Source organism: Saccopteryx leptura, chromosome 2 (assembly GCF_036850995.1).
Source record: "Saccopteryx leptura isolate mSacLep1 chromosome 2, mSacLep1_pri_phased_curated, whole genome shotgun sequence".
Taxonomy (NCBI): domain Eukaryota; kingdom Metazoa; phylum Chordata; class Mammalia; order Chiroptera; family Emballonuridae; genus Saccopteryx; species Saccopteryx leptura.
The window spans coordinates 329948096-329972060 of record NC_089504.1 but is presented as its reverse complement, the minus strand read 5'-3'; the positions used below and the strand labels follow the sequence as shown (position 1 = coordinate 329972060).

The 23965-nt window shown below is 52.1% G+C and overlaps 1 protein-coding gene across 1 annotated transcript in view; it reads left to right on the top strand.

The window, feature by feature from the left end:
* Positions 1-4068: 4068 nt before the first annotated feature.
* Positions 4069-23965, top strand: part of SLC13A5 (solute carrier family 13 member 5) — a 29420-nt gene continuing 9523 nt past the window's right edge. The window contains exons 1-9 of the mRNA XM_066363391.1: positions 4069-4228; positions 8880-9008; positions 9289-9425; positions 12324-12511; positions 13952-14120; positions 15500-15622; positions 20231-20446; positions 21289-21389; positions 22274-22392. Coding sequence (XP_066219488.1) covers positions 4127-4228; positions 8880-9008; positions 9289-9425; positions 12324-12511; positions 13952-14120; positions 15500-15622; positions 20231-20446; positions 21289-21389; positions 22274-22392 — 1284 coding nt within the window. The 5' untranslated portion in view covers positions 4069-4126. The remainder of the gene's footprint in view (positions 4229-8879; positions 9009-9288; positions 9426-12323; positions 12512-13951; positions 14121-15499; positions 15623-20230; positions 20447-21288; positions 21390-22273; positions 22393-23965) is intronic.

Here is a 23965-nt window from a genome sequence, read left to right as displayed (position 1 = left end):
GAGATCAAATTGATAAAACATACCTAATTTGAAAATTTTATACTACCCACCCTGTGGTGATGCAGTGGTTAAAACATCGACCTGGAATGCTGAGGTCACCAGTTCAAAACCCAGACTTGCCCAGTCAAGGCACATATGGGAAGCAACTACTATGAGTTGATACTTCCTGCTCCTACCCCTATTTTTCTTTCTGTCCTCTCTCTAAAATCAATAAATAAAATCTTTGAAAAAAATCTTATACCAAAACTAGACTTTTACTACTTCAAGTTTTAAGATAAAAATTCTATTAAATTATTCATATGGGGTTAAAAATTATATCACACAATTATATTACATCATTATAACTAATAATTGCAAAATAATTTTGATTTTATGTATGGCCCTATATTTAGTTAAAGAATTATTTTTTTATTTTATTTTTTAATTTTTTAATTTTTATTATTTATTCATTTTAGAGAGGAGAGAGAGTTAGAATTAGAGAGAGAGAGAGAGAGAGAGAAAGGGGGGAGGAGCAGGAAGCATCAACTCCCATATATGCCTTGACCAGGCAAGCCCAGAGTTTTGAACCGGCGACCTCAGTGTTCCAGGTCAACGCTTTATCCACTGCGCCACCACAGGTCAGGCAAGAATTATTTATTTTTAAGTTCAAGAAATGCATTCTAGTGTTTGGGTTCATATTCTTTAAAATTTTATTTCTTGATTTTAGAGAGTGGAAGGGAGAGAGAGAAAGAGACAAAAACATCAATCTGTTTTTGTATGTGCCCTGACCGGGGATCCAACTGGCAACCTTTGCTTCTCAGGATGATTCTCCAACCAACAGAGCTATCCAGCCAAGCAATAAAATATAGAACACATCCTGATGATATGTTACTAAAAGCAGCCATGTCAAGATAAAATGATTGATACCTAATTAATCCACTTTATGATAAGTTAATGCAAGATATAAATCGACATACTCTTTTTCATTATTCCATTTGTTATCATCCAAAATTAAAAGCAATCCCCTTAAGATCAGGAACAAGGCAGGGGTGCCCCCTTTCATCACTCTTATTCAACATAGTTCTGGAAGTCCTAGCCACAGCAATCAGACAAGAAAAAGAATTATGTACTATGTGGCTAAAATGATAAGTTATTTGTGAAGTAGGAGTATGGCAAAAGCCAAAAATTTCTTTGGCAAACAAATTTGCACTCACAAATTGAACTTTCAGCTATTGAGAATAATTAAACGACTCATGAATTTAAAAAGCAGAAGTAAATTTATTAATTTAAAAATGTCTCCACTGTTAAAAACTAATTGGTCTAACAGCTGCCAGTAGGCGGTCTCTCTCTTGTATATCAAGTTTCCATGTAAGCATGGGTCTATTTCTAGGCTCTTTATTCTATACTACTGATTTATTTTTCTATCCTCATCCCAATATTTAATAATTACATTAGTTACTATAACTTTGTGAATCTTGAGTTCTAATAAGCAATCTCCCCCCACTTCTCCAGAAATGTCTTAACTATTTCTGGCTCCTCCCAAAAGTTAGAAATTTAGATTTAGCTTGTATAATAAAAAATTATTTTGGGACTTTAATTGGAAATGAAATGAATTTATAGATTAATTTGAGAGGAATAAAAATCTTTCCAATGTTTAGTCTTCCTGTCCATGAACATAACACAATCTCTCCATTTATTTAGATTTTTGTTGTTGTTGTGCTTCAGTCTCCAGTATTCCTGAATTACTTTGATAGTTTATTTTTTATTTGTATTTTTCTGAAGTTAAAAGTGGGAAGACAGACAGACTCCCACATGTGCCTGACCAGGAACCATCCAGCATGCCCACCAGGGGTCAATGCTCTGCCCATCTGGGGTGTTGCTCTATTGTGGCCAGCCATTCTAGTGTCTGAAGTGGTGGCCATAGAGCCATCCTCAGCTCCCAGGCCAACTTTACTCCAATGGAGCTTAGGCTGCAGGAGGGTAAGAGAGAGAGAGAGAGGAAGGAGAGGGGGAGGGGTGGAGAAGCAGATGGGCGCTTCTCCTATGTGCCCTGACCAAGAATCGAACCCAGGACTTCCACATGCTGGGCCAACACTCTACCACTGAGCCAACCGTCCAGGGCACTTTGATAGTTTTTTCTCAACAGTATTAATACTTTCTTATTCATTGGTGATTTTGACAAGCTTTCACTGCTGCCTGGCAAATTTTCACTTAGCCTTGATCTCAGTTCAAACGCCATCTCCTGGGTGAAGGCTTCCTCCATTTCTCCTGACACTCAGAGTATTTTGCATGTAACTGCAAAAGGAAATATTTACTGACTGCTTACTATATGCCAGAATATTGTGTTAAGCACTCTCCGAACATTAACTCATATAATCTACAAAGCAATCTTTTGAAATCAAAGTGGGTGTTATTACCTCCATTTATGAGGAAATAAACCCAGGAAGGGCAACTTGTCTAAAGCACAGAGCCAGGATGAGATAGGGCCAGGATACGGAGACCACGCCCTAACTACGTTATGTTATACTCCCTTTCAAGCAGTGTGTTATTGTACTGAAATGGTTGACATGCATTCATTCATGCATCCTAGAGAAAATGTTTTGAGGGCACACACTGGATCAGGTACTGTGAAAGGTGCTGGTGGAACATATGTTGTTGAATAAAAACAGACATTAAATAAAAATTACACCAAGAAATATATAGGCACAAACAGTGCTAAGTGTCCTGGAATGGGGGTGGGGGGAAATCCAGGGTTAGATGAGAAAATTACAAAGGGACAGGGCATAAGGCTGGCAGATGCAGGAAGGGTCTTGGAGAATATGTGTTCTTAGGTAGAGGTCACAGGAAGAGAGAATCAGGAACGTGATTTAGGTGGGATATATTGATTTTAGGGCCTGGGCCCCAAACAGGCTGGAAAAGGTTGACAATATAGAGAACTCGGACTCCCGCATCATGGCTAAATTGAAGACAGAGGGTGGTAATTAACCAAGGAGCAAGCTATGATTGAACCTCAAGGAAGGTAGGACTCTCCAAAAGAAAGCTTCAGAATAAGATAAGCAGACGGAAGAGGAGAAGGAAGGAAAGAAGACAGTGATAGTAGAGGTGGCGGTGTCTGCATCCTTGTATCTCCAGCACCCAAAATAGGGCTTAGTCCAGAATAGACCTTCAGTACTTGTTGGCAGGTGGTTAGATGAATGAGCGACGCTTTCAGTGTCGTCTTGGTTAAGTCTTTTCCTTGCTGGATCCGTTTCCCTTCGTAAAATGGCAGTAGCAACTTTGGTCAGGAGGGCAGCGGCGGCTGTTGGGGCTCAGTCCTCCCCCCAAGGGGAGCGCCCATCGTTCTGATGCCCACCAAACTCATTGCGCACCTCGGCGGGCTGCGCGGGTGTCCGCCGGAAGGCCGAAGGCGCTCAGGCTGTGGAAGACAGAGGACTCGCCTCGGCGATCGCCGGAAAGTGCCGGGATGCGCGGAGTGGGAGAGGGCGCGCGCTGGGGAAGAGGTCCGATTGCCCGGAGCACTAAGAACGCGTCGGGGAAGCTATGGGAGACGCGGCGAGGGGAGCCCTGCGGCGCTGGGAGGCCCGCGGTGCGGAGGGCGCAGGGCGCCGTCATCCCCTCTGCTAGAGACACCTCGGAGAGGTGGGCGCGAGCGGTGGAAGGAGTGAGTGAAAAGGAGCGGGAGATTGGGAAGACAGGTCTGAGACACACCGAGGCATGTGGACATTTTCACCTGGGACCCCTGCAGGGCCCGGGAAGGGCAGGTGCGGACGCAGAAAGGGGGCTGCACGCCCAAGCTGGCGGAATGAAGGGCCGATCACATCGCTTTTGGCGGTCCCGGGGCGCGCCTCTGTCCAGGGCAGCGCCGGAGAGGCTGGGAGAGCGCCCCGGCCCGGGCCGCTCCTGGAGGGCGGGTCCGCTGCGCTGGAGTCCGCAGGAGCCTCCTGCCGCCGCCGGGTGGCAGAGCTGGGGGCAGGCGGGCCCCACCGACCCGCGGGGTGGCCCCGCCCCGGGGCCTCGCGGAGGCCCCACGGTGGAGGGCGGAGTTGCCGCCGCCCCCCTCCATCCCCGGGGACTGTGGCCCCTTCTTAAGCCCGCGGAGGCTCTGCTGCCCCTCACTCGCATCTCCCGCCCGTCACCCTCCAGCACCATGGCTTCGGCACTGAGCTATGTCTGCAAGTTCAAGTCCTTCGTGATCTTGTTCGTCACCCCGATACTGCTGCTTCCACTCATCATTCTGATGCCTGCCAAGGTCAGTTGCATCTCCCGGCAGCCCTGCGGACTCCAGGCGCCCGGTCCCAGCAGCGGGCTCCGAACCCGGGGCACTGAGTTGGAGCGCATGGATTCCCCGGGCGGGCACTGCTCCCCTGCGTCTCTCGAACTTGGGAGCTCTGGGTGCCAGATGGGAGGTGTGCTGTAAAAAGAATTCTGAGGGGCACAACAATTGTGGGGTTTACAGGTCCCAGGACACAAGAACCGTCCCAACAAGCACAGAAACCTGGAATTTATCACAGATCTTGGCCACACAGCCCATCTACAGGCTTAGCCAGGGGCGCAGAATCACCCCAGAGTGCATGACCTCAATCCCCCCTTATACCCCCCCACCATCCACTCCCAATGCCAAAGGTGCTGATAGGGAGCCTGAGCGCTTGTCATTCCCACCTTCTCTCTCCTCTTCCCTTAGCGAATGGAGACTTCACAGCTGTAGGTGGCTTCCAAGCTCAGTCAAGGTCCTAAGTGGATACTGAGTCCTGTCTTTGCCAGTCTCTGGCTTCTCCTTTGAGCCTCAATGTCTCTATCTATGGTCCACATTCCTTTCCACCTCTGAACCCCTAGAAGCCATAGCTGAGCAAAAATCCTCCCCGCTGAAAGGCAGGTGAGGGTTGGTCTGCTTCGCTTGTCTGCTGTGGCTGTGGCTGTGGCAGGGGCAGGAGGCGGACATGTTCCCAGAGCTCACGACTTGGGTGGCACGACCAAGGGTTGCAGAGGAGCTGTGTCCCATGCCCTGGACTCCTGGTGCTCTGGGAGGGAGGCAGTGAATGAATGGCCTTGGCCACAGGCTGAGGGCGGTGCTGGGAGCCCTGGCCCGCTCTGCTGGGCTGTGCTCAGCCTGTCTGGCAGAGGCCCAAGTCCTTTGAAGCCATTTGTGGCTGCTGGCTGCTCCTTCCTCGTTCCCTCTTTTAGCCCTTTCACTCTCAGCCCAGGCAGGAAATCCCCGGCTCCCTGTCCTTCCCAGGCAGGTTTGGGAAACAGAGGAGTTCTTGAGGGGATACCCTGGGGGCGATCCTGGAGGACTGGAGGGCTGTACTGGGCTGTTAAGAAGACACCTCTGCAAGAGAACCAGACTTCCTCCGTACCCTCTTCCTCGGGATTTTAGAGAAGCCCCTTCGTTTTCTGGGCTTTGGTGTTCTTGTGTATGCAATGGGGAAAGGTGGTTTAGTTCTGACACGTTCTGGCTTTGGGTGCCTAAAGGGATCATGCTGATTCCTAGGATGGGGGTGGGGAGGCTGAAAGGAGCCCTTGAGTGGGCTGAGCACAGGTCCTGGACAGGTCGTGGACAGCAGGTCCAACTGTGATAGCTCTTCAGTTGCCATACCAACCGTGAGCAGCCATATTTCCCCCGTAGAAAGAGATTTATTTGGGCCTGTTACCATCCATGGGAGGGAGCCAGGCAGCAGAGCTGTGATTTTAGATCTTTAATGCTGGAGTGGGGATGGGACATAATGTTCCCTGGAATAATTATACATCTTGGCTGACCTTCCTGTTCTAGGAGAGTGTGACTGAGACCCACTCCCAGCTACGTGCACACTCGCGCGCGCACACACACACACACACTCACACACACTCACACACACGGGCCTGAACTGAGACCCCCAACTCAGAGTGTGTATGAATGTCATTAATGTCATTAACCTGCCTTGGGAGTGAGGCTCAGTGGGGGAAGAAGAGACATCTGTGAAAGTTTTTCCAAAGGCTGCCTTCACATGCTCTCCCTCTCAGTGGGACAGGTGACTGGGAGTCTGGACTTCTGTCTTGGTGTTTTCTCCCTTTGTGCCTCTGTTTTAGTTATCACTGAAGAGCTCCCTGCCCCTGGCCCTCACAGCCACACCATTGTGCAAGGGAACCTGGAGATACTGGCACAGAGCAGAGCTGCTGGGAAGCCAGTGAGAACTTGGCAGCCCGGTGGGCACACCACCCCCTGGCCGGTGCCCAGCTTCTCTCCTGCAAGCTTCCCTCTTTTTCCCCTCCACCTGCTTCCTGCCTGGTTTCATCTCTGCTCTACTTTTCCTGCCTTTTCTCTGGGTCCTATTATTATTATTATTATTATTATTATTATTATTATTATTATTATTAAGCCTGTAAAGTATAAAGTAAAGATGAAAATAGCCTTAAACCCCATAACTTACTAATATTTTGATGGCTGTTTTTCTAGAAATCAATCTCTTTTCTCTCTCTCTCTCTCTCTCTCTCTACACACACACACACACACACACACAGAACTTGTTCTTTTACCTACATTTTTTTTATTAAGCAATATGTCACAGGCAGTCCTATTTGTTAATAATTACACATGGTTATAGTGAGTTGTGCATTTAACATGTATTTATTGAGCCTCGCTGTGCGAGACACTGTGTTGGGTGCTGACTTTTAAGTCCCACTGTCCACGTTTATCTTGGTTTTAAGTGCTTTTCCAGACACATTCCAGCTGCAGGGAGGTGCTCTGAACTTCCACACAGGGGAGCCGGGCTCCTGTCCCCAGGTGGAGTCCCATCTTCCTCTCCATGGTAACCACCCCTTCCTCAGACTGGTCTATCATCGCCATCCTATGCTGCTCTCTCTGCTGACCCTGTGGGAACATTCTAGATGAGGAAGGTCAAGTTGGCTTCAGGGATGGGGCATCTCTTGGGCCTCTTGATAGTGGTGTGGAGGTAAGAGGCCAGAGCCTTGTGTCTTTTCTGTTGGTTATATTTGGTGCCTCCAGGAATTGTGCTGTGAAAATTGGTTACACGTGCCACCTGCTGCTTCTAAGTTTAGATAATAAAATCCACCGAGCACTTTCTGTGCACCACATAATCAAAAACGAGTACTCCTAATTCCTCAATTTACAGGTCAGGACATGAAACAAGCAGGGAGAGTGGCCAGGATTCGGAGTGAGATGAGTGTTTTATCAGTGGCATTGTTGAGTGACTGCTGAAGGCCAGACAATGGCAGACAGTGGAGGCCTGGTGTCAGAGCCAGTGCTTCTAACCACACCGCTGTCCTGCTTTGAGTCTTCAGTCAGCATTGATACCTGCAACCTCCCAAGCAGGGCGCATGTAGCAAAGCCTGGAGACATTTTTGTTGTCACAACTGGAGAGAGTGTTACTAGCATCTAGTGCGTGGAGGCCAAGGACACTGCTAAACATTTTATAATGCACGAAACACTCACTTCTCAAAGAATCATCCCGCCCCTGGCCAGTAGGCTCAGCAGTAGAGTGTCGGCCCGATGTGTGGAAGTCCCGGGTTCAATTCCTGGTCAGGGCACACAGAAGAAGCAACCATCTGCTTCTCCACGCCCCCTCTCTTCTCCTCCTACAGCCATGGCTTGAATGAGCAAGTTGGCCCTGGGCACTGAGGATGGCTCCATGGCCTTGCCTCAGGTGCTAAAACAGCTTGGTTGCTGAGCAACAAAACAGTGGCACCAGATGGGAAGAACATCAGCCCCAGACGGGGTTTGCTGACTAGATCCCGGTAGGGGCGCATGTGGGAGTCTGTCTTTCCACCTCCCTGTCTCTCACTTGATTAAAAAAAAAGAATCATGCAGCCAAAATGTCCATATGGAAAGGCCAAAAAATCCTGCTTTAGACAGGAGGGAAGTGTTCTGAAGTTGTCATGGGATGCTGAAGAAAAAGTTATTTTTATGAGGGATAACACAATCCAGACCAAGAATGTCTAAGTTTTCATGCACTATCTCCTGCACGTGATAGTGCTCTCTGGGGTAGTGGTGAACAGTGCTAGTGAACAGGTGTGTCTTTCCGGCAGTGCTGTCGCAGCTCATGCTCTGCTAGTCCAGTCCTCTAGTAGGGGGGCCGGGTTCCCCTGTTAGAAGATGCTGAGCATCTCCTGAGTGTCAGGCCTGTGCTGGGTGCTGAGGACAGAGTGCATCCACGAACACTGGTTCTGCCCTCAAGCTGCTCACTCCTGGCTGGTGATGGGGAGACAGTTGAGAAAACCAACAATGGCAACGCCATGTGCGAATCGCTGGCACTGGGGGAGAAGACAGAGGCAGGACCGGGGGTGAGGGCGAGGCACCTGAGGAGAACTGCTGAGCTGAGTGAGCACTCGCTGTGCCACGGGGCTGGGCTGTGTGAGAGAGCTGGCTCCGTTACGGCCCGCGCTCTGGGGCAGCTGGAACTCGGGTGCGATGGGCAAGGAGATGGGGCTGGAGGGGTCTGCAGGCCTTGCTCTATCACAGAGGGTGTCCTAGGTCATGCTAAAGCATTGAGGGTTTGTCCTGATGGTAAGAGAAGGCTTTTAAATAGGGGTGAAATGATCAGCTTGGCAAAAGAGAAAGAGGGAGCCACAGGGTGGAGTGGTACATGTAGGAAGGTGGAGTAGAAGACAGTTGCAGCCGTCCAGGCAGGAGGGAATACGGCCTGAACAGGGGCAGTGTCCACGGGGTGAAGGAAGGAGGCGAGGCCGGAGAACAGGGGACTAGAAGCTGTGTAGGTCCTGGTGGTGGACAGAATTGGCTGGTTTGGAGTGAGGGTGAGGGCAGAGTCTAGGTGGTCGAAAAGGATAATAAAAAAAGTGCTGATGCAGTATTGAACAACCTAGGGTGGTAGGTATTATCACTCACATTTAATCCGTGGTGAGACCGAGGGCGGCAGCGGCAGGCCGAGGCCTCAGGGCTGTCTCTTCAGTTTGTCAGGTGTGCCTACGTCATCATCCTCATGGCCGTTTACTGGTGCACAGAAGTCATTCCTCTGGCTGTCACCTCCCTCATGCCCGCCTTGCTTTTCCCACTCTTCAGGATTCTGGACTCCAAGCAGGTGAGCAGACCCCGGGAATCCTGGTGGCTTCCTGCTTCTCCCACCGGCTCCTTCTCCAAGACCCGCTTTGAGCTGCCTGAGCCCTGGGGGACCAGATCAGTCCATTGCGGATTCTTTTGGGCCGGGGAACAGACCACTTGACCTTCCATCCACATCAAACTGTCCCTGAAGTCGGCATCTGGTCTGCTTGCCTGTCTCTGGGGACTTGGGTGGCCCTGGGCCCAAGCAGTGTATGGCCAGGAGGCAACCCTGATGGGATCTCTGTGCTACCACCTTTCAGGTGTGTGTCCAGTACATGAAGGACACTAATATGCTGTTCCTGGGTGGCCTCATCGTGGCTGTGGCCGTGGAGCGCTGGAACCTACACAAGAGGATCGCCCTGCGCACGCTCCTCTGGGTGGGGGCCAAGCCCGCACAGTAATTACGCTTCCTCTTTCTTGCCACTGGGCTGCCTGTGGGCCCCCGGGCTGAGGAGGAGCTGTAGCACAGACCAGATCACGCACAGGCAAGGGCTGCCCGTGGGCTTACCTGGGCTTGGCAGGCAGGTGGACATGTGACCCATGTGATCATCTTAGCTGGGGACTCCAGACGCATGGGTTATGGTAGGGTTCCGTGGTGAGCAGCAGTGGGTAAGGGTTCTCTGAATCCAGAGGAGACGGGTCAGCAAAGGTCCCCACATATTCCGAGGACTTCCTGGAAGGGGGGATGCTGAGTTAGTTCCACAGGGAACAAGGTGAGTGGAGGTTGGATCAAGCCATGCCTGATCGGTTCCCATTTGTGGGGAAAGCAGGCCAGACAGAGGTGGCTACACCACCCCACTCAGGAGGAAGCAGAAAGGTTATCCTTCCAAAGCGGGCACATCTCTTCCCTCTTACCTCACCTTCCCCCACACCACTTAGAACCTCAGCTTCTCCCCTCTCTCCAAGATCTCCCCGCCTGTCACAGGCAATTTCCAACCAACCCATAGAGTTGATATAATCAGAATCACCTGGGTACATTGAGCATCTGCAATGTTCCAGGCCTGACACTGGGGACTTATTTATCACCTCATTTAACTTTCACCACAACTCTGAGAGTTAGGTATTCTTATCATCCACGTTCTACAGACAAGGACTTTGAGACAGAGAGGTTATAGGCTGTCTGATGAGGCTTGCCTCCTCTTGTAGAGAACTAAGCACACACCTTTCTTTTGAGGAAATGTGCTCCCTAAAGGATGGTGTGCCCCATCTCAGTCCTGGGAAGGCAGCGTCACTGGTTAGTTCACAGCAAATGCCCCCTGAGACGTCCGTGTGTCCAGGACTGTGCTGGGCCTGGTCCACCCCCCAGGAGATGAGGCCTCATTCTCTTGACACCGCAGGCTCCCCTGAGCAGAAGGCTTTGTGACTTTGATCTCTTTTACCCTTCATGGCATTAATCCCATCCAGCGATTGGTTTGCAGGGTCAAATCAAAAGCCATTGCATTTTCTAGAAATGCGAGACCTCAGCGGCCTCCGAATTCTTGCTCTCAGGATCCTTTTTGAGTGGCCAGCTTTTCTCCATCAACAGGTAGACTTCATTCTGAGAGTGCTGAAGAACTTTTGTTCCCAAACGCAGGAAGTTCACACATGCCTCTCCGTTCCTTCCTGTCACTGGCGTCTCCTCTGAGCTTGGCTTCCAGCTGTCCATGGCACTGCCTGCCCTGGCGGTGACCATTCTGTTGAGACCCACTTGGTACCTTGAAATATCATGTCGAAACCTCATTCAGGAAAACTCTGATCCTCTCTCCAGCCTGGTCCCAGCCTGTGTTTTTATGGGTCCGTGAAGTCAACCTACACGGACACCAGCTTGAATCTTTTTTTTTTTTTTTTTTCTGAAGCTGGAAACGGGGAGAGACAGTCAGACAGACTCCCACATGCGCCTGACCGGGATCCACCCGGCATGCCCACCAGGGGCGGCGCTCTGCCCACCAGGGGGCGATGCTCTGCCCCTCCGGAGCGTCGCTCTGCCGCGACCAGAGCCACTCTAGCGCCTGGGGCAGAGGCCAAGGAGCCATCCCCAGCGCCCGGGCCATCTTTGCTCCAATGGAGCCTTGGCTGCAGGAGGGGAAGAAAGAGACAGAAAGGAAGGGGGGGGTGGAGAGGCAGATGGGCGCTTCTCCTATGTGCCCTGGCCGGGAATTGAACCCGGGTCCCCCGCACGCCAGGCCGACGCTCTACCGCTGAGCCAACCGACCCGGGCCCACCAGCTTGAATCTTGGTGCAGTGCAGTGCCCACATCCCTTCTTCAGGAGAATTAGTGGCCCTACGGAGACACCTGACTGCAGATGGGCGTGTAGACCAGGAGTAGTTTTGTTCCATTTAACCAGCTCCCTCTGAGTGCCTTCAGTTCCTGGCCTTGTGCCAGGGTGCATGGAAGTCATGGGGGAGAATCAGACCCTTCCCTTGCTCACCATCCAAGGAAAGAGTAGATGTGGAAACGGGTCCTCTGAGCCTGGCCAGTGATGAGTGTTGGAGGCGGATGGAGAAGGGTGTGTTCACTCCTGCCTGGTGAGCACTGGAGGGAGGATACAGAGGAGGGACATTGTGCCACAGGTTTTGAAGGACTTGAGGAGTGTTCTAGGCAGATGGCAGAGGTAGAAGATGGGTGTTATAAATGAAGGGAACGTGTGTGATCTGGTCCATTGCAGAGGGGATGCAAAGTGTGTGTGCAGAGAGAGGCGGTGTGGGGTGGGGGGTCGGCCACGAGGGAGGTCCTGCTTTCCCAGGCTCACCCTAACCCTGAAGGCTAACTCAGAGCAGCTCTTCTGAACTCATGAGGGAAGAGGCAGGGTCTGGGGTGGGTGGGAATCTTCTAGATAGAAGTGGGATGTTGGGGCCACCCGCACATAGAGCTGCTCCAGCATACCCTCGGGACATACTAGGACCAACTCTCCACACTGGGTTGGCACTGTCGGGATGCCTGTAATGCCCCCACTGGACAGAAGCTCCTTGGGACCTTGGCTGAGTCTGAGAAAGGCCTCTTGGTAGCCCCTGTTGCTAGCAGACTAGACTTTAGTAATGCTTGTGGGAGAGAGATGGGAGGGAGAAAAGAAGGAAGGAAGGGCCAGGGAAAGGGGTGGAACAAGAGAGAAAGGGGGGGAAGAAGGGTGGAGGGAGAGAGAGAAGGAAGGACTAAAACTACAACCCTCTCCTGGCTCACCAGTCTTGAACTGGCCTCAGCACTTGGGCCTTGACCCCTGTCATCCCTGCAGGGGGACCCAGCCCCTGGTGGTCCCCGAAGGCTTGGGGCAGTGGGGGTGGGGATTCTCTGGCTTCCCTCCTTGCTCCTCCTCTGCAGGCTGATGCTGGGCTTCATGGGCGTCACAGCCTTCCTCTCCATGTGGATCAGCAACACGGCCACCACAGCCATGATGGTGCCCATTGTGGAGGCCGTGCTGCAGCAGATGGAGGCCACGAGCACCGTCACCGAGGCCGGCCTGGGGGCCCTGGAGCTCGTGGACAAGGGCAAGACCGGCGAGCTGCCAGGTGAGCCCCTGGCCGGGGGACCGCTGGGGTCCGCAGTGGCAGCCTTCCCCTCTGTTGCCAAAAGTTTTGACCACTTCCCTGACTCCTGGAGCCTGCTTTTTATCAGGTATAGAGATATACTTTTAAAAATGCTGTTTTTGAAGCCCTGGCCGGTTGGCTCAGCGGTAGAGCGTCGGCCTAGCGTGCGGAGGACCTGGGTTCGATTCCCGGCCAGGGCACATAGGAGAAGCGCCCATTTGCTTCTCCACCCCTCCGCCGCGCTTTCCTCTCTGTCTCTCTCTTCCCCTCCCGCAGCCAAGGCTCCATTGGAGCAAAGATGGCCCGGGCGCTGGGCATGGCTCTGTGGCCTCTGCCTCAGGCGCTAGAGTGGCTCTGGTCGCAATATGGCGACGCCCAGGATGGGCAGAGCATCGCCCCCTGGGGGGCAGAGCACCGCCCCTGGAGGGTGTGCCGGGTGGATCCCGGTCGGGCGCATGCGGGAGTCTGTCTGACTGTCTCTCCCTGTTTCCAGCTTCAGAAAAATGAAAAAAAAAAAAAAAAAAAAAAAAAAAAATGCTGTTTTTGTAAGTTTTAGGAATGTAGTTTTTGCATAAAAGTTAAATCTTTTAGTATTGCTTATAGCAAGTTTCAACCCCCCCCATTTCCTGCCCGTCACAGAAATCAATAGGTGTTCATTTAATTATTCACTGGAGAATCTTTTGAGCATCTACTAAGTGCTGCTCACCCTTTGTTTTTCCTACTTACCCTCAGGGAAGCCTCCCCCGAACAGGTCAAAGCTCTGATCTGCTCTCTGCTCCCACAGGTATTGGGGTGGGTGTCCCATGAAGCTTCCCTGCTAGGTGCTGAGCTCAAGGAAGTCAGATGGCACCTCTTCCACTCTCTGTCTTGTCCGTGCCCCATCCCCAGGGCCCAGCACAGGGGCTCTCACGGCCCGTTCTGATGGCCTGATGGCCATGCCCGGCCAGGTATCGGGACTGCTGGAGTGAAGCAGGCGTACCCATACTTTGGATTCGAGGGGCCCAGTGGAGTAGGGTAACAAGGCCCATCACATAGTTCCTCTGACTTGGTGGAAGGAACTCAGACAAGGGAGAGGCCTTGCTGGGAGGGCAGGGCATCTCCGATGGACCTGGACGCCCCCCTGGAGGGAGGGACCTGCTGGAGCAGCAGCAAGAGTCAGGAAAGAAGGGCACCCATCTGAAGTTGCTGAATTTGCACTGGGCATGGAGGAGTCTGGGGGAAGCTGTGGGAAGTGACTGCAGGAAGGCAGACAGAGCCCGACTTCAGCGCTGGGCTGGAGGCTGAGAAACCTGAGAACAGAGCGGGTGGGGTTGGGGGGGTGGGCAGCGTGTCCCCACCCTCAGGTCGGCAGCAGAGTTAGCAGCTGGAGCTAAGCAGGCGGCCCCCAGGATGGGCCCTGCTTACCGAGGTGTGTCACTGCAGGGAGCCAAGTGATTTTTGAGGGCCCTGCGATGGGGCAGCGAGAGAACTGCAACAGGAAAAGCATGTGCAAGGCCATGACCCTGAGCGTGTGCTACGCGGCCAGCATCGGAGGCACCGCCACCTTGACCGGGACAGGACCCAACGTGGTGCTCCTGGGCCAGATGCATGAGTGAGTCATTGGCCATGCCTTCTGGGGACAAGGACAGTCATGTGGGGTTGGAGGGGCTCAGTCTCCCCTCCCTCCTCTTCAGCTGGGCCCTGGAGCTGGGGCCTGGAGGGGTGGGAGGATGTGCCCCCATCTGCCTCTGCTGCATCTGCTCAGGACTCCTTGGGGTGGGAGCTGATGACAGTCCCCAGACCTGGTAGCTTTCTGTCCTGGAGCGAGTTCCACTTTTCTTCCCAGGGCTCAGTATTTTCACTCAGACAAGTCATGTGGTTGAGCTCTGAGCTGAAGTTGTGGGAACTGGCAACGTAGTCCCAGAGACCAGGTCCTTGTTTAAAATTTGCTGAAAATAGACACCCTTACAGCTGCTCTCCTCGAAACTGGCTCACCAACCTTAGCTGTGGAGGGTGGTGGCCTTCTGATGTTGCGGATCAGAGAAAGGGGAGTGAGGTCACTCGTGGCCTCACCAGCTCATTCACTACAGTTCTTCTAACTGCCCTATGGTGACTGGTGCCCTGGCGAGGCTCCAGGTGCACCCTGGTGGTGATGCTCTGGAACTTTCCTTGGCCACAAAGAGACACAGGCCTTGAGGACCCTGTTCTGTGCCTGGCCTTGTGCTCGGTGGGGCTGGAATCACAGAACTGGAGGAAACCTGGGCCCTGTCTGTGGGATACTCACCATCCGCTGAGGGTAGCAGGTGCCTGGAGAGTTCTGGGCGGGCCATGTAATTGCATTAATGAAGGAAAGTGCAAACTGCAGTGAGCATGGAGGGAAGTGTGATGGTGCTCGTCCTGTGCAGACGAGTGCTGGGAAGGTGGGGAGGACAGGTCTGGAGCCTGGCTGAGCAGACACTTGAGATCCAACAAGCAGACTAGTCTGACCCTGGGAGTGTTTTCTGTAATGACAGCCTTGGCTTCTCCCTGGAGCTCCCAGCCGAGTGCAGAAAGCTCTGTGTCAACTTTGACACCCTTGGGCTTAGTGAGCAATGCCTGGGGGCAGGCAGAGCCTGGAACGAAAGTGACCCCCTCCAGCCTCAGAACTGTCTTCTGGTCCCACCCTGGGAAAGCTTTCCTGAGGTATCTGTGGACCTCCTGATGCTGTTGGCCAAATTATGTGTGTACAAAGGGAAGGGATATGACTTTCATAAAATTCTCAACAGAGTATGGACCCCATGAAGGTCAGTTGGTCACTCTTGAGGCTTGTATTGTACATGGTGGTGCTTGGGGGTCCCTTCTGGCTGGGGTAACACTGAGCGGTGGACGTGGGTGGCTCAGACCATCTCTCAGCATCCGGCTGCCGCTCAGCCTGTACCTGCAGGGCCTAACCTGCTTGCTGACTGCAGCTCAGCATCTGGCAGAGATGTGGACCGGTGTTTCTCCCTTCAGATTGTTTCCTGACAGCAAAGATATCGTGAACTTCGCTTCTTGGTTTGGATTTGCCTTCCCCAACATGCTGATAATGCTCCTACTTGCCTGGCTGTGGCTCCAGTGTACTTTTATGGGATTCAAGTAAGTTTAAACTGTTTCCGGTATAGTCTAACCCTGCCATGTCCCTGCAGGAGAACCGGTAGGCGAGCCCACAAAGTTCTTCCTGTCGGCCCTGACTATTTCTGCCCCATCAACCATCTGCCAGTCTGCCCTCCCATTTTGGCCAACTCAGCCTGCCCACCGTGCCTTTGTATGTGTGTCTTCCTGGACTGCCATTTCTACCTTTCAAAGTCCTCAACCTTCAAGGCCAGTTCAAATGCTGCTTCCTTAAGGACACCTTCCCTGACTTCCCCACCCCCATTCCATCAGGGAAGAATCCCTTGCTTGCACCTTTGGACACCACATAGCCCTTTCCCTTAGTACCTGCAGTTACCTTTCAGTGCTGCCCCTGACCCCTGACCCCTGACCCGAGCTGCTCTGGTGCCTGTGGTAAGTCCTCTATGTCCCCTGTACCCAGCCTGGCTCCCAGCCCAGGGAGAAAGAGCAGGTGTGCCATCAACGTGACTCAAAACAATTCAAGGGAATCTTGTCCCTGAGAGCAAATCAATACTGCTGGACAGACTTCCACTTGGCTGTATGTATCCCTTAGGTCACGTCACAGCACACCACCTGATAACATCCAAACAATCTAAACCCAGAATCTTACTGGACGCCTACAATGTTCCCAGCGGCGTGCAGGTTCCAGAAAGTTGACCTTCCTCTTCCCAGAACACTGGCAGGTTCACCAAGAGTCAACCTTGACAGTAGGCAGACTTTGGACAGAAACCATGTTATGTGGCTAACAAATACTTAGAAAAAGCTGTTGTGATTTTAAAAAGACACCGATTTATCTCTGGAGCAAAGGTGACCTTTCATCCTGGTATGGCGAGTACTTAGGTGTGAGCCACGTGCTCTGTGCCTTAAATCACAGGCAACTAGAACCAAAAAAACGGGCCTGTGTGGCCAGAGGGAGGAAATGTCAGAGCCAAGAGGCAAAAATGCCCACAAAATCCTGTGGGTTAACCAAGGAAAAAGGGGCATTTTTGTAAGTTTTCTTCTGAAGGAGGAACTGTTTTTGAAAATTGCTGTTTAAAAAAAAAAACTCTATACGTAATTAAAGTAGTCATAGCAATGACATAATAGTAGTAGGCATCCCTCATGCCACCCCCATGAGAGGGCAGTGGCTCCAGCGGGCACTTGGGGCACAGCTTGGTTTTGGGTGGCGCTCTTTGCCCTCCTTGTCACACCTGCTTCAGGACCAAAGTCTTCATGTCCATCCAGCAGGCCTTGGGAGGCCTGTCCCAAACCTGTGACGGGCTGTAGGTGGCATCTCTGTTTCCACTGGGACAACAGGAACAACGACCAGCCTCTGCTGAGGTGGTCAGCAATTCGGTGTCAAGCACAATTTTAATCACTCTACATATATTAGTTAATCTTCACATCAACCTGTGAGCTACATACTCTTATTATTCCCAATCTACCGATAAGGCAACTGAGGCACGGAGAGGGGAAGTGGCCTATGCAGGGCTATGTGATTTGGAAGTCATAGGACTGAGACTTGAACTCAGGCACTTTGGCTTCAGAGCCCATGCTCCCTACCCTACATCCCTGTCTCAGTCAGCTTGGGCTGCCATGACAGCGTGCCACAGACCGGGTGGCTCAAACCTCAGACGTTTATTTCCCACAGTTCTAGAGGCCGCAAGTTCAAGATTAAGGTGCCAGCCGATTTGGTTCCTGGAGAGAAACCTCTTCCTGGCTTACAAAACACGAGCTTCTCACTGTGTCCTCATATGATGGGGAGGGAAGGGGAGAATGCACACTATGGTTCCTTCCTCTTATAAAGGCACTGATCTACCCTCCTGACCTCATCTAAACCTATTTCCCTTCAAAGGCCCACCTCCTATTATCATCACATTAGGGGGTAGGGCTTTAACATAAGAATTTAGAGGGATACAATTCAGTACCAACGCCCCTTTTGGGGATGCTGAGGGTTGCTGCCCTTGACTGCCTCGAAGCCTAGTATAGCTAGGTGTCAGGGGTACCAGTTTTGGCTTCCAATCGGCCTGGGGTGGGGGAGGGCCTGAAGCCCTGACTCCTACCAAGTTCCCTGGCAAAGCAAGCAGAAGGGAACTGGCCGGGCCCCAAGACCACAAGGGTACCACCAGCTTCTAAAGGTGGACACCAGGCCCCTGAGAACACACAGCGAAGGACCTGCGCAGCGGTTCCCCCAGTCTGGCATGGCTTCTATCAGCTCTTGACCAGCAAGAAGCCTGGAGATTTGTGGCGTCTGCCTGTAGTTGGGCTCAGGGCTGCTGCTTGTCGCACCCCTTTCCGGCATGCTGCTCCAGCGTGGGCCCTTACCAACCAGACTTGAAGTGTGGTGGGTGGGTGGGGGGTTGCTCACAGGAAGCCTTGTTTAGACAGCTTGATCAACAGGACAGCAGATGTCCTCCGGCCCAGGCTGTACCCTGCCGTGCACCAGGACCTGGTAATCCCTGCCTCCGTGCCTCCTGGGTCACCTGACCTGCGGCAAGGCAGCACCTGTCTCGGCTGTGTGAGCATCTCTACTGCGCCTTCACTTGAATCTCTCATCTGGATGGGCACGGAGAGCAATATCAGGGCCATTGCCTTTGGTCTAATTCAGAAAAACTATCTCCTCGGCCACCTGCAACCAAGGGGGCCACAGAACCTTCAGGACTACCCAGCTCTAATGGGATCTTACTGCTGGCTTATACCCAACATTCCTACCCGGGCTGACTCCTGGATTAGGAGTAAGGGCTTCTCCGGACTCCTGCCACAGCACACGCTCAGGGACACAGGGGTCTCTTCACCTCTCCTTGACTGTACCAGTTCATCCACATCGTTCTGAAGGCCATTCCACTACAGAAGGACACTCTGCACCTGTCCTGTGCCATGTACTCCCGCAGGCAAACTGGCTCCACGTACCTGTATCTCATGCCAGCCCAGTGGTCACCAGAAAGAATCAACCCAGAGATGAAGGTGAAACTGCTTAGCATATGAGGGTCCTGAAGGCTTGGTGGCACCACTGTGGAGGACCAGCATTGAACAAGACCTTACGCGGTGCAGTCCTCAGAGTCTATAGTCACATGCTTCCGGGACATGTCACCAGCATCAGACACGGGCTGGGCCGCTTGGAGTACCAGAGTCAGCCCTTATCCTGGAAACCTGAAGCCTCTGGCCCAGACCTAGAGTCACAAGAATGACGGTTGGCTTGGTCAGAACAGACTCTCCCATGCCCAGGGGGCGAGAGGCTACCGCCCACACCAGCAGAGTCATTCCCATACTGGATGACCTAAAGGATGTCTCTGGCAGGTGACTCTCAGGACACACAGCCTTGCCCCCAGACAGACATCCCGGCAGGCTGTGCATATGTGAGACCCCATCACTGCCTCTTCCTTTCCTAACTCCTGAGCATCCGTGTCCTGACCTCCCTCTGTCCTGTGCTCCAGGCCGTGCCCCTCACCAGTGTGGCCCTCAGAAGCAGTTCACGTCTGGCATTAGCTTCACACACTGCATCTCAGCACCAGTTCCCTGTCCTCCTATGAAGTCTGTGTTGGGGCCCCAGGAAGGACGGCCCTGGGGTGCTCTGTGGGGCCATCTCTCTTGGCTGGGCCGCCACCCTCAGGCTGGAACGTGTGCGTGGATTCCTCAGAGAGTTCCTCCAGGCCTGGGTCCCAGTTGCCCCAGTTAGCCCCTCCCTGCAGCGCAGGTACCCTTTACACCCCTTCCAAGAATTTCTCCTCCTTCCTGCCCCCTCATGCTGGCACCCCCTAAGGGCGGTCCTGCAGGGCATCCTGGACAGGCCATGTTGGCGGTGGGCAGTGGTCCCTAAGGAACCCACCCAAGAGCAGGGCTGGGGCTGGCTTCCTTCCTGCCATAGCTTCGCCTGCTGCTAGCCCCGGTCTCCTGGGTCCCGAATCCCATACCTCCAGCTTCCCGAACGCAAGCACCCACCCGGCTCCTGCCTGGCCCAGTCTGCTTGTTCTTTGTGTCCTCTTGAGCCACCTCGATGATGGGGGCTGGCATCCTGGCACCACTGAAGACCAGCTCCAGGACCGTGTGGGAGGAGAGAGACTTAGGGAGCATGTGATGGAGTCCTGGATCCACCTCGAGACAGCTCTGGAATGTCTCGTGTCCTTTTCCCAGAGGACAGATGATAGGAACAGCTGGCCCCCCTTGCCAGGGGAAACCTCAGTTCTGGTTATTTCTGCCTCTGGTGCTCCTTCCACCTCATCCCCACCCCCATTCTGCTCCGCCTCCCCACCTCTTGACCATCCTCACCTTTCCTGCCTCCCTTGAGCCCGAAACCTGGTCCGGATTGGCTGTCCCGCCTGTGCCATCTCAGGTGTCCTCTGGGAGCATCCTCCAGCTCTGGGGTGCTCTGGGGCATGTGTGGGCACACATAACAGAGACTTTCCCCACCAGGTATGGTCGACAAAAGACAGAAACAGGGAGCAGGGCTGGGGTGTGGGGAAGAAACTTGCTCAAGCCCACCCCACCCCACCCCAGGTGATAGGCAGCAGCTTAGGACTTTCTGCATGTTCTGCTGCCTGATATTCAGGCTTCCATCTGGTCAGCCCCTGGGGGCAACCAACCCGCCCTCTGTTCTCTTGTCTTTGCATCCTCTAGTTTTAAAAAGTCCTGGGGCTGCGGGCTGGAGCGAAGGAATAACGAGAAGGCTGCCTATGAGGTGCTGCGGGAGGAGTACAGGAAGCTGGGGCCCTTCTCCTTCGCAGAGGTCAACGTCCTGCTCTGTTTCCTCCTGCTGGTCAGCCTGTGGTTCTCCCGGGACCCCGGCTTCATGCCCGGCTGGGGCTCCGTCGCCTGGGCGGATAGCGAGACAAAGTAAGTCATTCGTTCTGTAGTACCCTCCACGGCACCCCCGGTTCTGTAGTTGAGTTCTGGAGCATTCTGTTGATTTCCTGATGCATTCATTGTTTTCTCACAATCTTCAGGACAAGCCACAGATATGTTCCTGTGGCCCCTCCTTCCCCCACAGGCTGAGCAGAAAATACTTGGGTAGGCTGGAGACCAGAGCTGTGATGGACGGAGATTTGTCGGGCTAGGACGGGGCTCCCAGAGCTCTGGTTCCCAAATCTCTGCTCCGTCATCTTTCCTTTTTCCCTTATCTTTCTTTAGATCCGGGCAAGTCTACCTGAAGACACAGATCCTGAGGTCCAGAATCTTCTTTAGGCAGAGAGTTGGCAAAAAAGGGTGCATGTAGTTTCTCTCCTGGCTAAGACATTGTGTGGTCAGATGGAAGAAACACTGAGAAACGCAAATCCTAGTGAAGGCAGGAGATGTGGGTGGGGGATAGCTGCCCGTTACTGCTTACTCCATCTTCAAGGTCTGCTTGGGGTCACCTGGGAAAGCCCGGATTCTAAAGAATCTGGCCAAGAAGAGGTCACGATGTGCGCCCCTGGAGTAACATAGGATGTGAGAGGGAAGTGAGCTGCTCAGGGTCACCCAGCGTTGGTGGCAGAGCCAGGCCAAGAGTGAGGGAGTCTTGGTTTCCAGGCAGGATTCGGTCTACCGCACTGCTCCTGAACTTGGCCTCCGGGGTTCCAGTTTTCATACCCAGCAGAGCCTGTTTCTTCACAGAGGCGCATTTAGACGCAGTACATGTTTTTTTGCATGAGTTTTGCTGCAGTTGAGTTGGCTCATCCTACCTGCTCTTCCCCACCTAGGTATGCTTCTGACGCTACTGTGGCCATTTTTGTGGCCATGTTGCTATTCATTGTCCCTTCACAGAAGCCCAAGTTCAACTTCTGCAGCCAGACAGAGGAAGGTAAGGCTCCTATCCTGGACTCCCATTTATCAGGGTTGAGGCCCTGGCAGCAAAGCTCTCCATGGGAGGCCCTGGGCTCAGGAGGGAGAAAAGCCTACTCTATTGAAGAAGACTGGCGAGATTACAAAATCTGGACAAAGGGGGTTTTTCAAGCCTTCCTTGTGTATTGTTTAGTGCAAAATTGCTTCTCTTGCTTTTTAAACATTTTAAATCTTGTTAATATTACAACAGAAACGAAAATATTTTGGATTTTCTATAATGCCATCAGTAAGTTGGGTTTCTCTCTTCCTCCCAGTCTTTATTAGTAAGCATGTGTATTATATGACTATAATCAAAACACACAATTTGAATCCTGTTGCTCTGTCTTCGTGTTTTTGCTTGGGGTTGCTTTGGTAAACATTTCTTGCTGTCACAGTCCTCAAATTTATTTTTTCTAATAACAGCATTATATTGCCTCAAGGACTGTAACCATTCTCTTGTTATGGAATGTTCTGGCTGTATTGAATTTTTTAGTATTAGAAATTAGTGCGTTCATGTATATAGCTTTTGCTTTGAGGGTGTTTCTTCTTTAGGATAAATTTCTAGGAGTGATGTTGCTGGGGTAGATATGTCTTAATGGCTCTTAAATGTATCACCAAATTGCTTTTCAGAAATATTGTGCCAATTTATAATGCTACTGGAAGTGTGCAATTAGTTTTGCCATATTTTCACCAGCAATGGGTATAGTAATTATTGTGAATTTTAGCTAAATTATAGATATGACATGGTGCTCATTGTTCTTAAGGGTTTTTATTCCCCTTGATTAGATACTTTTTGCTTCATAAGGCTGCTCTGGGTTATGTATATGTGTGTGTGTGTGTGTGTGTGTTTTTGTTTCTTCTCAGAAAGGAAAGCTCCATTTTACCCCCCTGCACTGCTGAACTGGAAGGTGACCCAAGAGAAAGTTCCCTGGGGCATTGTGCTGCTCCTGGGGGGCGGATTCGCTCTGGCTAAAGGATGCGAGGTAACTTCTCTGGCCGTGGGCTGCCCAGGGTCCCCTTCTTCCACCAAGAGGATGGCCAATGACCCTCTACTTCCCTCCACCCCTGCACCCTGGGCTGGGTCTGTGTCAGTGCCCTCTACTGACTGCATAGTTCTTGAGGACAGGGACTTTGTCATGTCACCTGGGAACTCTGTACCCTGATAGTGTCTGAACTAGAGATAGTACTCTTTGAGTGAGTGCAGAAATGAGAGAATTTAGGTGACCCTGCGTTAGCCAAGAGAAGCAGAAGGTGCTGTGAGTCTCCTTTGGGATTTGGTAATAAGACTCTTTACTCTGATTTATTCTTTCAAGTCCTTGGATACATTTCCACCGTTGTCTTTGGTTCTTCTACTAGCTGAACTCTGTTGATATGGTTGCCATTTAAAAATTTTCTTTCTCTAGTTAAATAAGTAGCAGTGTAGAAGGAGAGGAACAGTTTTTGGGAAAAACACCCCAAAAATATAACTATGTTGCCTGTCCCCTTCCCTGATAGGGAAGAAATGAGCCAGAGGGAAGGGTGACCAGCTTAGTGCTGCTGTCCTCCATGCATCCATGCATTCATGCATCCATGCATCTGTCCATCTGTCCATTTTTCCAGGTATAGACTGTAATAGGTAGAATGGGTCCATCTCATTATTCTGGTTCCTCAGCATCTAGAACAGTGCCTGGTGCATGGCAGGTGCATAAATACTGTTTGGATGACCAAATCCATCCATCTAGTCACTTCTCTATCCAGTCATCCATCTATCTATCATTCATACATTCACCAAACATTTATATGATGTCCCTGTTAGCCCAGGCATGGGGATTACAGAGAAGATTAGAATATGTTCCTTATTCTTGAAGGCTTCACAGACTAGAGGGGGATCGGTCATATCTGGAAGAGCATTTCAGGAAGAAGTGACATATCAGTAATGGAATAAGTGTATGGTGCCTAGATGAGGGAGAGAAGCTGAGGCCAATGAGGCTAGCAGAAGCCACTTCACAAGAATCTTGAATTCAAGATAGGGAATATGGACATAATTCTGCAGGAATTGGGCAGCCACTGAAGGATTGAGGCCAGAGAGTGACTTCGTCAGACCTGCACTTGGGGAAAACCACTCTGATGTCTGGAGTGGAGGCCTGGTCGGGGCTGGGGTTGAGGGAGACCCAGTAGACGCCCTCTAACTTTTATCCACCTCAGTATCAGAACACTGGACCATTCTCTCCTTCTTGGAACTCCTTCCTCCTTTGGCCCTCAAGGTACCATTCTCTCCTGGTTTCCTTCTAGCTCTGCTCAGCCTTCTCTGCTGCCTTTTCCTCTGTTTCCCTTAAATTTTTTTTTTGTATTTTTCTGAAGCTGGAAACGGGGAGGCAGTCAGACAGACTCCCGCATGCGCCCAACCGGGATCCACCCGGCACGCCCACCAGGGGGTGACGCTCTGCCCACCAGGGGGCGATGCTCTGCCCATCTGGGGCGTCTCTCTGTCACGACCAGAGCCACTCTAGTGCCTGGAGCAGAGGCCAAGGAGCCATCCCCAGCGCCCGGGCCATCTTTTTGCTCCAATGGAGCCTC